The sequence below is a fragment of the Xyrauchen texanus genome, chromosome 3 (assembly GCF_025860055.1).
Source record: "Xyrauchen texanus isolate HMW12.3.18 chromosome 3, RBS_HiC_50CHRs, whole genome shotgun sequence".
Taxonomy (NCBI): domain Eukaryota; kingdom Metazoa; phylum Chordata; class Actinopteri; order Cypriniformes; family Catostomidae; genus Xyrauchen; species Xyrauchen texanus.
In genome coordinates, this window is record NC_068278.1 from 51418075 (window position 1) to 51433839 (window position 15765).

The following is a 15765-nucleotide window of genomic DNA, read 5'->3' on the forward strand; positions in this document are numbered from 1 at the left end:
TCAAATCAAACAAAAGTTAAGTATGGAGTGCCACAGGGATAAGTTTTAGGGCCTCTGTACATGTTCTCCTTGTATATTCTTCACCTGGCAGATATTGTCAGGAATCATGGAATAAGTTTCCACTGTTATGCTGACTATACCCAACTTTATATATCTTCTAAACCCAACAAACATTAACAATTCTCCAAATTAGCAGAGTGTATCAAAGAAGTCAGAGATTGGATGGCCAGAAACAGAGGTATCAAAGATTGAACCAAAAACCTATAAAAAAAAAATAAAAAAAATAAGCAGCTAAAATATAAATTGACTCCATGGATGTACTGTTATGTCATCTATGGCAAACAACCAATGTTTGTAGTACAGCATTCTTCCACCCGAGAAATCTTGCTAAATTACGACACATGCTCTCTGTTGGTGATGCCAAAAAACTTAATGCGTTAATGGCCTCAAGACTAGATTATTGTAAAGCATTACTGGGAGGATATCCAGCAAATTCAATAAATAAACTACAATTGGTTCAAAATTCATCTGCCAGAGTGCTGATTAGAACCAAGAAATATGATCATATTAGCCCCATTCTATCGTCGTTACATTGGCTACCTGTAAAATTTCATATTCATTTTAAAATTCTGGTAACTACATACAAAGCTTTGAAGGGTCCAACTCCACAGTACTTGACATGTTATATTCTGTCACGTTCATTACGATCACAATTCTGGCTTGTTAATAATTCCAAGAAAATCAAAATCCACAAAAGGAGGTAGATCCTTTTCATATTTGGCTCCTAAACTATGGAATAGTCTCCCTAACACTGTTGGGGATGCAGACACACTCAGTTCAAGTCTAGACTAAATAATCCTCTGTTTAGCCAGGCATACATCTAATTTATCCTTCAACACACAATTAGGCTGCTTAAGTTAGGTCTGCTAGAACCAGAACATCCATCATGAGCTATGCTGCATAAAATGTAATGTCATCTATGCTAATATTATTTTTTTTGTTTCCATGTCTCAAACTTGGGATTCATATCCCGAGGTTACCAGAGCTAGCCAGTTCCAGCTCCGTTCCTGCTTGGTGTCGGACTCAACTGCTACGTGTCTCTGAAAGATGACAAACTACAGCCGGTGCCAGCCAGAAATCACTTCAGGTTTTTGACTTCAGTGGATGAACTGATGCCAACTCCACCTGTAAGATGTGGGATACTTCATATGCCTCTGCCTGAACCTTAGACATAAAATGGACCCCACCGAACCTGACCAGCATGTTGAACTGCGATGCACCTCATTAATCTCTGCCTGCATCAATTTTGTCTATTGATGGACTACACTCTTGACATTGAATACATAGACTATCATTTAATTGCCAGCAAAAGCCTTCATCAGCCAACTAAGAACAATGCATCAATGTGAACTGCTGCAGTTAATCCAGGATGGACTTCAAAGACATTAGTCATTAATCTTAAGTGTGTGTGTTTTTATGTGTATATATATATATATATATATGTATATATATATATATATATATATATATATATATATATATATACACACACATATACACACATACACACACACACAATGGATCTTAATGCTTAATTTACAAATTTAAAACCATTACTTGCACTGCAAATAAGTAATATTGGTTTTATATTCATGTTGTTTAGCCAGAGGTAGCTGGCTCCCACAGTGAGTCTGGTTTCTCCCAAGGATTTTTTTTTTTTTTTTTTTTTTTCTCCATTAACAAATATCTTATGGAGTTTTGTTTTCCTTGCCACTGTCACCTTCAGCTTGTTCACAAGGGTTCTAAATACAGTTATTATTTAGTTAATTTCTATACACAATTTACAGTCATATTTAATCCAACTACACAATGATCACTAAGACTTTATAGATATTACAGTTTCATGTTTTGTTAATGCATGATTTACTGTAAAGCTGCTTTGAAACTATGTGTGTTGTTTAATGTGCTATACAAATAAAAATGTCTTGAATTAGCGTACAAACACACACTCAAACACAGACTTCCTGGAGCACTCAGCACAGGACTTTCAAAATAAAAGCCTTAAGAAATTACAACTGAAATGTATTCCCAATGTATTGTAAAATTATTATTATGAATTACAATAAAAACAAATTGGGTTCCAAAAATGAATTTCTGATTGAAAAGTGGGTTGATATACTAATACAACTAAAATGAAATGATAAGAGTGAGAGAGATCTGAAATAATTTATAAGTCCAGATACAAGTAAAAATGTGTAAAGATAACTGGCTTTTCTACTGAAGACTTTCACTTGAATTACTGTTATTTTTGCTGCTGCATCCTGCAGACTAGTTAACAAAGTTTTGTGCATGCTCATATGTACCGGTAATTGCTGTTTTGTTTTCCTATTTTATAATGTATTGCTAGAGGTTTTTGTTTCTTAACAGAGTACTCTCAATGAGTTCCACACAGTGAATTAAAAATGTTCTAATCTCATTAAGAAAAAAACAACACTGATATCAGATCGGGAGTGGTATCGGCCGGTACTGATATTTCAGGAATTGTATCAGAAGAGAAAAAAATTGTATTGTTCCATCCCTAGTTTAAAAATGAATATTAGCTTGATTTCTTTGAATTATTTGAGGTTTGAAAACGTTTCTTTTTTTTTTTTTTTTTTAACCAGTTGTCCTTTTCTGCATAGAAATGCTCTAGATGACAATATTTTTATTTGGGAGAAATGTTGTCAATTCTTTACAGAATAAAACAAAAATGTTAATTTTACTCAAACACACACAACTATTTATAAATAGTAAATCCAGAGAAACTGCTAATTTTGCAGTTGGGTCTTAATTTTTTCCAGAGATATATGGAAAACATATGTGAAAACATATGTATATGTGGAAAACATGTCTTGAGTATTTTAAACTTGCATATAGCTTACCCTGTTTTAATGATAAGCAATGTTAATGCCATTTTGAATATGTGCCCCTGCCAGTTTAAGAGTATGTTATACATAATTCATTTTGAGATTGTGTGGCTTGGTTTTGGTATGGGGATACAGTATTCATTTTATTTTTTCAAGTTGGAAAAAGCTCTTAAGTCTTAAATTTGATTTTCAAAACTCTGCAGCAACCCTGTTTACTGCGGCTGCTTACATCAGCACAACAATAATTTTGAGTACTGATGTACTTCTGATTTAAAGTTGAAGTGTGTAAAAAAAAAAAATGTAATGTTAAAATAAGTGTTTTCAGTCAATTCAAATATTTAATCACTATTAATAGTGGGGTTTTTTCATAGTTAATCACGATTAATCTCAGATTTTGAATGTGCTCAAATTTGCTGTGTGTGTGTGTGTATATATTATTTTATACATATATAAAATAATAATAATTTTATTTAGTTTTCCTGTCAAAATGCACTTAAATGATCTTTTTAGGAAAGAAAACACCACAGCAAGCAACAAAGCTCCGATTCAAGTAATGTTAAAGTGTAAGTGGGTGGTTGACTAATTGAAAGAACTAGTCCCCATAGGTTGCGTATTCATTGCAATGGGAGTTTAATCCTTATCCTCCACAATATAAAACGTGATGCCGCATTTACATGATTCACGCCACTTTAAACTCCACATGAAAAGCACTTGCAGAGAACATCTTGTTTTGCCCTTAGTGCTGGCAATGTGATTCTTCATCCGAATTGTCTGATAAGAAGGAAGCGCAATGACGCACCGGGGAAATGCTGATGCTTCACTCCAGAATGTCATCTGAATGCAGCTTATAACATGTCCACTGAGTTACTAGAAAAACGTTTGGTCCTTTCTCCATCACTTGATTATAGAATTATAATTATTATAAATTATTATTTATTTTTTTCATAAACCGAAATAAAAATACAAATGAGCATAATTTGAAAAACTAAAATCCATTTTCATGGCTCTGAAAAAACTAAAATAAAAATAATTGTACAAATATTTAGTTTTCGTTTTTGTTGCGATTTAGGTTTTTAAACATTTAAACCCGCTATCAACTTAACATGAAGATGCCACTAGGCAGTGATGGCATGAGCAGGAGGGGATCACTACAGTACATCATGGAGTGAAGCCAAGGGAATCATATAAAACAATATATAATCAAATAAAATTTCACATACTTAGAGATGTATTGAATTTAGCTACATATTTTAATACAATGTATGTATTATATATATATATATATATATACACACACACACACACATACAGTATATATAATATATATATAAACACACACATACAGTATATATAATATACACACACACACACATACAGTGTATATATATATATATATATATATATATATGTATGTATATGTATGTATATATATATATATATATATATATATCACGAACCCCCCAGGTGTCCCAGTTGGAGATTTTCAAAATCTGGTCACCCTATAGATAACATGCTAGCCGTGTCTGGGACTTCAATTATGACACATTTTAATCTTTATTAGGATGACTGTTCATTGTGTTGCCAATTTTATGATGTTAAAACACAGAGAACAGAAACAATGTAATATCCAGTAATTTACTCTGAGGCTCACACACTGTCTCTCTTTCACACACACACACACACACACACACACACACACACACACACACACAGTCTTTTCATAAGGACTATTTACAAACTGTACATTTGGGTTTCCATCTATATTACTTGCATTACACAAATGCCTGTTCCCTATTCTATATGCATCACTTGATATAAAACCTAACAATTAACTAACTAACAAAAAAACGAAAACTAAACAGAACTGGAATGAAAATTTTAAATGAAATAGAAATAAAACAAACCAAAATATGTGCATGTCAGTGTAATGTCCTCTTAGAAGATGCAAATGTTTTCCCTGTTCCAACAAGTGTTCAGAACACAGAGCTGAATAAAATATCAATCTCTAATGTTAAATTTGTAATTGCATTAATCTCGTTAAAGAAAAATGTAATCGTTAAACATTTAAAATTAAGCGCTTGCATTAACGCATTTATTTCGACAGCTCTTGTTAAAATACTTCCAAATATGCAGAGACTATAAGGAAGCAACTGTAAGTAAGCCATTTGTCAGTTAATTTTCCTGAATAGTTTAAACACTGGCTCTTTTGTGCTTTCAAAACATTGCCCCGTTTGTTTGAGCATCCCAACTAGCTCACCACAGTGGGACTATTTGTTTGTCCAACCAACTGAAGTCAGTGGGAGTGTTTAGGAAATCTGTCTGAAAACTATTTGTGGAGCGCAGGGGGGCGGGGCCGGTGCGGAATATCGCGCCCGGTCCCCAATCGGCCCGATGAGGCGCATGAGGGATAAAGCGGCCGGTGACGATGGTTCGAGAGAGAGAGAATTACGGGCATGTCCGTCATGTGTGTGTTTATGTTGTCTTTTAAGTTTATCATTAAACCATTATTTATATAGTCCAGCCGGTTCTCGCCGCCTCCTTTCCATTGATCCTGTTACACTATTATAGAAAACTATAATTCTATTTGGTGACACTATTGGTGCAGAAATTTCACACTTCAGCTTCAAAACAGTGCTAGCTATTTTTACTTTGTTTGGAGTTTTTACTTAACCTTTCGGTGACAATATCGGTATTAGTCAAAATTAACCTTAACTGTGAACTCTTCAGTGTCAGGTTTCAAAAGAACTAAAATCTAAGTACATTTATAAACCTACCGCATCTGCAAATACCAGCATACAATTTATTTACCAAACTGCTTTACAATGTATGTGTTCCTATTCATATTTTATTTTATTCCAGGAAAATGGAGCTATTTTTACTTTTGTTTTCTCTGCAAGGCATTAAAGATTTTGAAGTATTGTATATTATTCACATTGTGTTTTTGTGTAGATAAGATTATTTATATAAATGATAACTTTCTCAATTCCATTGCGTTTTAAATACCGCGACCTGATCATCCTGCTGTTATGTAACACTATATTAGGCCTGTACTGTGAAAACCTTTCAATCCCCTCTCCTGTATCTGTGGTTCTTTAGAGATGTGAAGGCTGGTAATGTCCTGCTGACAGAGCCCGGTCAAGTCAAACTGGCTGATTTTGGTTCCGCTTCCATCGCCTCTCCTGCCAACTCCTTTGTGGGAACCCCATACTGGTCCGTAATTCAGATATTGACAGTTACGTGACTGAGACATCCTGATGAACCAGGGTTAATGAAACTGTTCTGTGTGCTTGAATCAGGATGGCTCCAGAAGTGATTTTAGCCATGGATGAGGGTCAGTATGAGGGGAAGGTGGACGTCTGGTCCCTGGGGATCACCTGCATAGAGCTGGGTGAGTCTTTCGTGTGTGTGTGTGTGTGTGTGTGTGTGTGTGTGTGTGTGTGTGTGTGTGTGTAAAATTATGTTTTATTGAAAATGCAAAAATGTTTGTGTGAGGGTTAGGGTTTGGGGATATAATCTATAGTTCGTACAGTATAAAAATCATTATGTCTATGTAGAGTCCTCATAATGATAGCTGCACCAACATGTGTGTGTGTGAATGTGTATTTTTGGTAGAATTCCTAAAGTACAATTTTTTTTCTATAATTTAAATATCAGTTGAAGTATGCAAATTGAGCTAGTATGTCAATATTGGGAATTTGTGACACAGTCCAACATCATGTATCTTTATACTGCATCATTGCCAACCAGTCCTGTTGTGTAACAAAAGGGGTTGAGGGCAGCATTAGCAAAAAGTATGCGTGTAGGCATACTGGAAATAGTATCCCATCTAGGCTCCTTTTGATACACTATTTTATTTCCCATACTACTTGGGGTGAATGGCGACAAAATATGGTTTGAAATAGTCTAGCTGATCGGCCTAACTGGTCATGTGTATATTTTGAAAAAGTAGTACAAGCATGTGATTTGGGATTCATACCAAGTGTAGGTACTGCACTGGAAATGGTAACAAACATACTTTGAAGTGAGCTAGTATGTGAGTATACTATGTCATAAAATTGCATCTTAATACTGCATCAGAGACCTGTCGCAAACAAATCCCATAGCTCAGAATCTTTTCTGAAAGTCTACTGCAAATAGTTGGTGACACTATCAGGGCACCTTTGACATACTGGTGTCACCATACACTAATTTTGAATCTTATCCAATTAGTATGTGAATTGGGATTCAGCTTAGGCATTGACCAAACAGTGTTTGACGATACAAATATCTTTATTTCTTTTATTAAGAATAACTTAAATTAATAACATGTATAACAACTTTTTGTAAGATGCTTCTGATGAGCATAACCATATGTATCTGTATGTCTGTGATTGTGCTGATGTATATTAATTAAGAGTATTTGAAATGTATTTGATATAAAAAGAGGATTTCAGCAAATCAGTTGTTCTCCTTATTTCTTCCATTTTTCTAGCTGAACGTAAGCCGCCTCTCTTTAACATGAACGCTATGAGTGCCTTATACCACATCGCCCAAAACGACTCTCCCACCTTACAGTCAAATGACTGGTGAGTGTCCATCTATACAATCACTCTGCCTCTACACAACCTCACTGCAACAAAACACTGGTTGACTCACTCATATAGATATAGTATATGTGTATAAATACTTCTACTCCACAAACGCATATTGTACTCACTCGACCACGCACTCCTCTAACACTTCCACATGCACTCGCACTCTGTAAGCGTGTTATGCAATAGCCCTGACCCTGTAACTGCCACTTCTTTACAATGCCTGAACTTGCCTGCATTGCTTCACTGCTCTCTGATCAACAGCAATGTTAAAAGCCTGTTCGTCTTTCAAGCAGATTTGCTCTTAGTCAGTAGATCTGAATTGAAATGTTTTTTTTAAAGTTACTTTGAAGACCCCGATATTGTTTTCTTGATATTTTGTAATGTGTAGGAGAGAGATTCACATTTACATTTCAAACTTTTATTTGCAGAGGAATACTTGGAGACCACAAGAAATTATAGGCCTACATGTTTTAAAGTTAACATGAAATCAAAATGGTAAAATAGCTCCACAATAGTAAATTGTAAAACCCATTTACTATTTACTGTCATAATTAGGGTTGCAGCGGTATGAGATTTTCATGGTACGATAACCATCACAGAAAATATCATGGTTTCACGGTATCACGGTAAACTGTATTACACAATTATTAAAGGAGTGAAAACTGAAGTTTTTTATTTGGTTGAACAAAATAAAAAGTAACAGTCAGTATCTTGTGTGGCCAACAGCTGCATTAAGTACTGCAGTGAATCTCCTCCTCATGGACTGCACCAGATTTGCCAGTTCTTAAGGTGAGATGTTCCCCCACCCTTCTGCCAAGGCAACTTGCAAGTTCCTGGACATTTCTGAAGGGAATGGCCCTAGCCCTCACCCTCTGATCCAACTGGTCCCAGACGTGCTCAATGGGAGATCCCGGCTCTTTGCTGGCCATGGCAGAACACTGACATTCCTGCTTTGCAGGTACCACATGAAACAGTCCTAATTAGGCTATCACTTGGGCGGCCGCCAAAATATCTTAAATGGGAGAACCATAGCATTGTTCTCACCCTGCTGTCCGCAAACCTTGACCGAATAGACCTGCGACCCACTTTTGGGTCGTGACCCACCAGTTGAGAAACACTGCTTTTAACTCTCACACAAACTGACTTATGTCAGACCCCCTTGCCGCTCGCTTCTTTCTGACATTTTCTCCACTGCATGTGTGTTTGTGGCGCAAGTTGAGGAGTCTGACAGGCAGACGGGGAGGAAAGGAGATGTGCACGCGCAGGTGAGATTCTCCGTCCGGTTGCATTTTTTTTTTTTTCAATACCGTAGATAAGCAAATGTACATGGTATGAAAACAGTCAATTTTCATACTGTGGTATACCGTGAAACCGGTATAACGCTGCAACTCTAGTCATAATACATTTTTTACTAATTCTTATTGTGTACGATTTATCAGTGTAGGTTATCCCAAAGAAAAAAAACTTTTGTTATTGTAATCTTTCATCAAAATGTAATAACTTGCTCTCCAACTTTTCAGATGGCATCACCAAACCCTCTTTATTTATAATAAGCCCTTCATTTCAATCACCTGACCACTTTTCATGATCCAATCAATTAAATTGATAAAAGTCCCGCTGTAGATTTTTCTGGCAACACTTTCAATAAGGTTCCATTTGTTAACATTAGTTAATATGAACTAAATATTAACAATAATTTACAGCATTTATTAAACTTGGTTAAAGGTAATTTCAACATTTTAGTAAAAAACGAATTTAATCAAAAGTTGTATATGTTAGCATTAGATAATGCACTATGAACTAGCATGAACTAACAATGAACAATTGTATTTTATTAACATTAACAAAGATTAAACAATGCTGTAAAAATATATACTGTTCATTGTTAGTTCATGCTAGTTCATAGTGCATTAACTAATGTTAATGAATTGAACCTTATTTTAAAGTTTTAGCATTTTCTTTCCCTTGTTAAATGTCCTGTTTCACTCGGAAATACTACACGTTATGGAATTAAAATGGGACGTGAACGTAATTTCATGTCGACTTTGACAAAATAGTTGGTCATTTATTTTTACATTGTCATTTTATAAAAGTGCATAATACAGTAGCTGTCACACTTATTTTGTGAAGGTCGGATGCATTCCGGAGTTTCGTTGACTACTGCCTACTAAAAATTCCTCAGGACAGACCCTCCTCAGCAGAGCTACTGCGGGTGAGTAATCGCATACACACAGTGTTCAAACATGCAGAGAAAGTTATCATGTCACATATAAAGTCACTCAGAAGCAGTGTTTGTCTACATTTAACCACGACTTTCGAGTACCCACACACTTCTGTGAAATAGTGCTCAATTTGAGTCATGTTCTCACTCATTTTCTCCATGAACACACTTCCTTGTGAAATGCAAAATACTCTTTTGTTACTCATATACAGACTGTTATGTTTAAGTAATGTAAAGAAATGTAAAGGTCATACCCTTCTTGGTTTCACGTAGCCAGATCTTTGACTAACGCCATGATAGCTGGTCCACATTGCAGCTTATTTTGGCCAAGAACAGCCCACTTGGACAGGAAGGCACTGTCTGACACTGTAAAGTGACCAGCCACAATTCTTGTTTTTAAGTGCTGTTACAGGGAGGGTATATCTGAAATAGATTATATCACAATAATAGGCCTGTGTGGAAAAAAATATTTATATAACTGTGAATGGATTTTCAAAAAGAATCAAAATAAAAGCAGAAACTGATTTTGAAATTGTTTTTGCAGTTGAGCAATCTGATTGACTTTTACGATTTTCACGAATTCTTTCCTGGCCGTTAGGTCCAAAATATACTCTATGCAAGTATGTGAGCACAAACGCTTCTAGCTACACAAACTTGATTTCACATGTTGTTGCATTCCCTAAACACATTTATTAAGCATTGAAAATACATGCTGCATTCTTAGCTTTGCCATAAGGGGTGCTAAAGCAGAACAGAGGTAAAGGGATAGTTCACCCAAAAATGAAGTATTGTGAAAGTATTCAGACCCCTTCATTTTTTTCACATTTTGTTAAGTTGCAGCCTTATGCTAAAATGCTTTAAAAAAAATACATTAAAAAATCCATATCAATCTACACTCCATACCCCATAATGACAGAACAAAAAACAGATTTTTGATAACTTTGTTAATGTTTGAAATTTGAAAATGCATATGAGAGCAAAAACCAAGCCGATTTGGCCGCCCAGCCAAACTGAGCATCAGGGTAGAAGGGCCTTGGTAAGAGAGGTGACCAAGAACCCGATGGTCACTCGGGTTGAGTTCCAGAGATCAAATGTGGAGATGGGCGAAACTTGCAGAAAGAAGCCTCTCCTCAGTGCAAGACACATAAAAAAAGCACCTAAAGCTCTCTTAGACTGTGAGAAACAAGATTCTCTGGTCTGATGAATTGAAGATTGAACTGTTTGGCCTCAATTCCAAGCATCATGTCTGGAGGAAAACAGGCAGCACTCGTCACTGTTTGGATGGTATTGCGAAGGTGAAGCATGGTGGTGGTAGCATTATGCTGTGGGGGTGTTTTTCAGTGACAGGGACTGTGGGACTGGTGAGGGTTGAAGGAAAGCTGAATGCAGGAAAAGGCAGAGATATCGTTAATGAAAACCTGGTCCAGAGCGCTCAGGACCTCAGACTGGGCCAAAGGTTCACCTTCCAACAGGACAATGACCCTTAGCACACAGCCAAGGAAATACAAGAAAGGCTTAAGGACAACTCTGTGAATGCCCTTGAGTGGCCCAACCAGAGCACAGACTTGAACCTAATCAAACATCTCTGGAGAGACCTGAAAATGGATGTCCACTGATGGTCCCCATCCAACCTGACATAGCTTGAGAGGATCTGCATAGAAGAATGGCAGAAAGTCCCCAATCATACCTAAAAAGACTTGAGGCTGTAATCGCTGCCAAAGGTGCTTCAACTAAGTACTGAGTTAAGTTATCAAAAACAATTTTTTTGCTTTGTCATTATGGGGTATGGAGTGTAGATTGATATGGAAAAATATATATATATATTTTAGCATAAGGCTGCAACATAACAAAATGTGAAAAAACGAAGGGGTCTGAATACCTTCTGAATGCACTGTACCCTTTCATGCTAACAAGCACGCTTAGAGTTTTTGCAGTTGATGTGAGGACTTCCTGTTTCCATATCTGTCAGTACTTCCTGCTCTCATGACATATCCTTACTCATCCATCCCTGTTGACTCACACACACACACGTTTTCATATTGTAACGTTTTCCTTCTCTCCAGCCAAGCACTCAGCCCACAGAGCTTGTCATTCTGCTGTTTTTTTCATTTGCTCACTTCCTGTGCCAGCTACATCCTTGGAGTGTTCATAAAAGCAGGGGGAATATTTGATTGTGTGTGTCTCATATAACTAATATAACCATGACGTTCTCTTAACCGAATCCGTGGGGCTGTAGGTGGACATATTGCTGCACGGTGACTAATGTTTGTGATATCATGCTGTGGTGGGAGGCTTATGAATTTATATCATCACCAAAATAAATGTGTGGTAGAATGTAGCACTACAGTTAGGATAGATGGATAATTTTTGGCTTCAGGATAATTCTGGATCATTGGGGAGAGTGCTGCCCAAGTGATTCATTTGTTTGCTTCTGTTTGCGCTTTGTATGGGTCTGTTTGTGTGGGTACATATTACAGGTTAAAGTTGTTCTTGTTTTTCAGTTGGTGGACACAGGTAATCCTATTCAGCTAACTAAGAGATTTGTGTCACGCGAGGCATTCACACAATGCTTCTTAACACCTCCATACTCCCCCCACACGGGTCGGGTGGCCCTGGGTGAAATGGGATACTAGGGTTTCTTCTGTGGCCTAGTCCAAGCAAAGGTGGAAATTGGGATAAATGTAATTCTGACTCAGTCCCCTTTTTTTCCTCATTCCTTACTAATACCCAAGATTGCCCAACCAAGCTCCTTAAGAGAAAATAGGGTCACTAATCAGAATTTACCATTCAAAGCTATTCCCACCATTTACTGGTCCCAACTGTTGTCTTAATCCCACATACAGAATAAATCCACCTCAAGTCTTGACCTACACACAAGCAGAGGTTGTATCAATGGAGAACGAGAAGGGGATATCACCCATGATCTTACAGTTGGTGCTGGCTCTGTGCAAGGGCTTCAGATTTTGTAAATGGCAAATGCTTATCTATGTCTTCATCAGAAATAGGTGTGGAAAGGGTACTGAAAAATCATTCTCAAGTAGAAGGACTATTACTTTCCAAAAAATTTAATGTGAGTAGAGTAAAAGTACCTGTCCTAAAAACTCAAGTAAGAGTAAAAGAGTAGCTCAAGGGAGACATGATAACAGAAATTAAAAGATTAAAAAGTTATTTTCAAAACTCTGATCACCATTTTAAATTGTATGAATGAAACAATTACGTTAAAATCAGTTTATGTGTAGGGTCTAAATTTCCCTTAATGCTGACAGAGTATTAAAGCATGAAGTGCATAAAGCATGTTCAAACAATGCAAGGAATGCAAAAAAAAAAGCAGGATCACTTGGCACGTCATGTCCTGCAAAATAGAGGAGGTAGAGCAGGCGTGGGAAAATTTGTTTGGTACAGGGGCTACATCATACTTAAAAAGGAATAATTCACCCAAAAATGTAAATTCTCTCATTGTTTACTCACCCTCATACCATCCTGGATGTGTATGACTTTCTTCTGCAGAATACAAATTAAGATTTTTTGAAGAATATCTCAGCTTTTTTGGTCCATACAATGAAAGGGAATCGATGCTAAAATATTGAAGCTCCACAAATCACATAAATCAGCATGAAAGTAGTCTAATCCATATGCCTCCAGTGATTTAATCTATGTCTTCAGAAGCAATATGATAGATTCGGTGAGAAACAGATCAATATTGAATTCCTTTTTTACTATTAATTCTCCTCCCTGCTCAGTCAATATCCACTTTAATTTCATATTGTTCTTGTGTTTTTGGTGATTCACATTATTCATGCATATCTCCACCTACTGATATCATTTACAGATATAGTTCTTTTAAACTTTTAAACCCAGGAAATGTTGTTCTCATTCTAATGCATGATGCACCATTTTCTTAAGTTTGTGACTGGTGGAATTTTCTGCATAAAGTTTTGCTCTACAAATGTTGATCTTTATAAAGGTGTAATTATAAATTATTTTATCATCTCTACTTCCAGTTAATTTATTATACAAATTAACAGTTGGTGCCAGAGCTACATCTGCCGTTCAGTTTTTTTTACGTGTGATTTGATTGGATGGGAGTCACGAGACTCTCCCTAGCCAATCACGTTGATAGATTAAAAAAAATCAGAACCAAAAAATCTAATATTTATTAGCAGTTTATTAATCCAGGCAAAGATTCAACCAATCTGCTTCCAACAGGCCCACGGGAGTGGTCTATGTTTAGGAGTAGTTGACATGTTGTCAAATGACAAATAACATTTATTAACAGTCATCAAATCCAAGCAAAGTGTGAACATGTCAACTTTGAATAGACCTACAAATCACGATTTAGGGTAGGAAGTACAAGAAATGCCTAAGAATTCGAATTATAAGAGTCCAGGTGGAAGACTTGGGGTAAACATACAAGAGCAACTGCTTGGAGGAATGGAACAGGGATTGATTTTGATTTTGGATTGTGCTTCCAAACGTTTCTCCCAAATAAATGCATTACTCCAGTTGAACCAATTGGGTAATGGAAAGAACTGCAACAAGACCAATTCGTTTTCAAAGACTCTTGATTCGTGGTTTACTGAGCACGATTTGTGGAGATCAGTTAACGTGCACACATGTAGGTGTATTTACTTTGTGCCAGTTCTCTTTAGATTTCATTGAGGAGGTGAGATCAATCCTCATTTATCCAACCATGTCAGAAACCTCCTCCATATGCCATATGTCCACTTTTTGCCACATAACACATGAGCACCCTCTACCGAGCAAAGGACAAAGCATGAAATGACGTAATTCAGAGTAATCCGGCATGCAGAGAGGATGTGGGTTTATTTCACGGTCCCGACTGTTGAATTGCATCATGTTTAACCCCCAAAGTTCTCCTGAAATTTTTGTTTTCATTAAATGTATGCTGTTCAATCAGGGAGCACAAGGCCAAACAAAAAAACACATTAATCTTATTGGTAAACTCCTAATAAATTCAATATAACGCCAGAGTTTGAGAGTAAAGTTTGACTGAACAGAATGTTTGTTAACAGAAGCCATTTTTGTACATATGATGATGGCGTTTTGCTCATTTTATTTGTTTTAAGCACTAGTGATAGACAGAAATATTGTTTAATCGCCTGTTATTTGTCCATTTTGAGATTATTGGCATCTACCAATTACTATGCCCTCTTGGCTGATTAACATGATTTTTTTTTTTAAGTGAAGGTTTTTGTGTTAATTTAATTTCACCAATTTTAATTACATTTCATTTGCTATCTATTATGTTTTATGTTAAATATACATATAGGGATCCATATCCCTGCTATTTAGACATCAGTACTGGCCCTAATGGAGTCCTTATGGAGCTCGTTGATATGTTTTAAAAGTGCTAAAAATCTGTTTGTTATTTTGCTAATTCTCCATCTGTCCCCCTTCTCTGTCTTCAGCATGAGTTTGTAAGGAGAGAGCGTCCTTTGCGCGTCCTTATCGATCTGATCCAGAGGACGAAGGATGCGGTCAGAGAGCTGGACAACCTGCAGTACCGCAAAATGAAAAAGATCCTTTACCAAGAGAAACACAACGGCCCAATGGGGGAGTCTCAGGAAGAGGAGGAGGTGGGTGCAGGGAATGAAGGGCCCCTCTCAGTGTTAGTCATTCACATTTTCACTTCACGCTTTCCTATAATCATAACGTGTGATACTGAATATGTGAGCTGTGTACTCCCACAATTATGCACACACAGACACGTTAGCATCTGTTTCTCTTGTTTAAATATTTGTTCTATGTAACACATGCTATCCATACATGCTTTCATGTTAACGTTAGTTTCGAGCCATTGTAAAAGCAATTTATGACACCTGATGGATTTAGATTCAGTCTGTGAATCTGAATGCATTTTTGTAAAAACAAAAATGCAAAAGGGACACATCTATTATAATACTGAATGTATCATGATACGCTATTTTTAAATAGCTATTTAATACTATTGTTGAAATACGCTATAATGAACTAAATTCAAAGGTTTACTAAATTATATATTATAATATATACTATACTGAACTATATACTGAAAGTATGTATA

General features: G+C 36.4%; 1 protein-coding gene across 2 annotated transcripts in view; it reads left to right on the top strand.

Annotated features, from left to right (window-relative positions):
* taok3a (TAO kinase 3a) overlaps nt 1-15765 on the top strand; it is an 86310-nt gene that overhangs the window by 54450 nt on the left and 16095 nt on the right. For both annotated transcript variants that reach the window (XM_052098426.1, XM_052098418.1), the window contains exons 7-11: nt 6003-6116; nt 6203-6294; nt 7378-7471; nt 9611-9692; nt 15131-15298. In XM_052098426.1, the coding sequence (XP_051954386.1) occupies nt 6003-6116; nt 6203-6294; nt 7378-7471; nt 9611-9692; nt 15131-15298 (550 nt within the window). The remainder of the gene's footprint in view (nt 1-6002; nt 6117-6202; nt 6295-7377; nt 7472-9610; nt 9693-15130; nt 15299-15765) is intronic.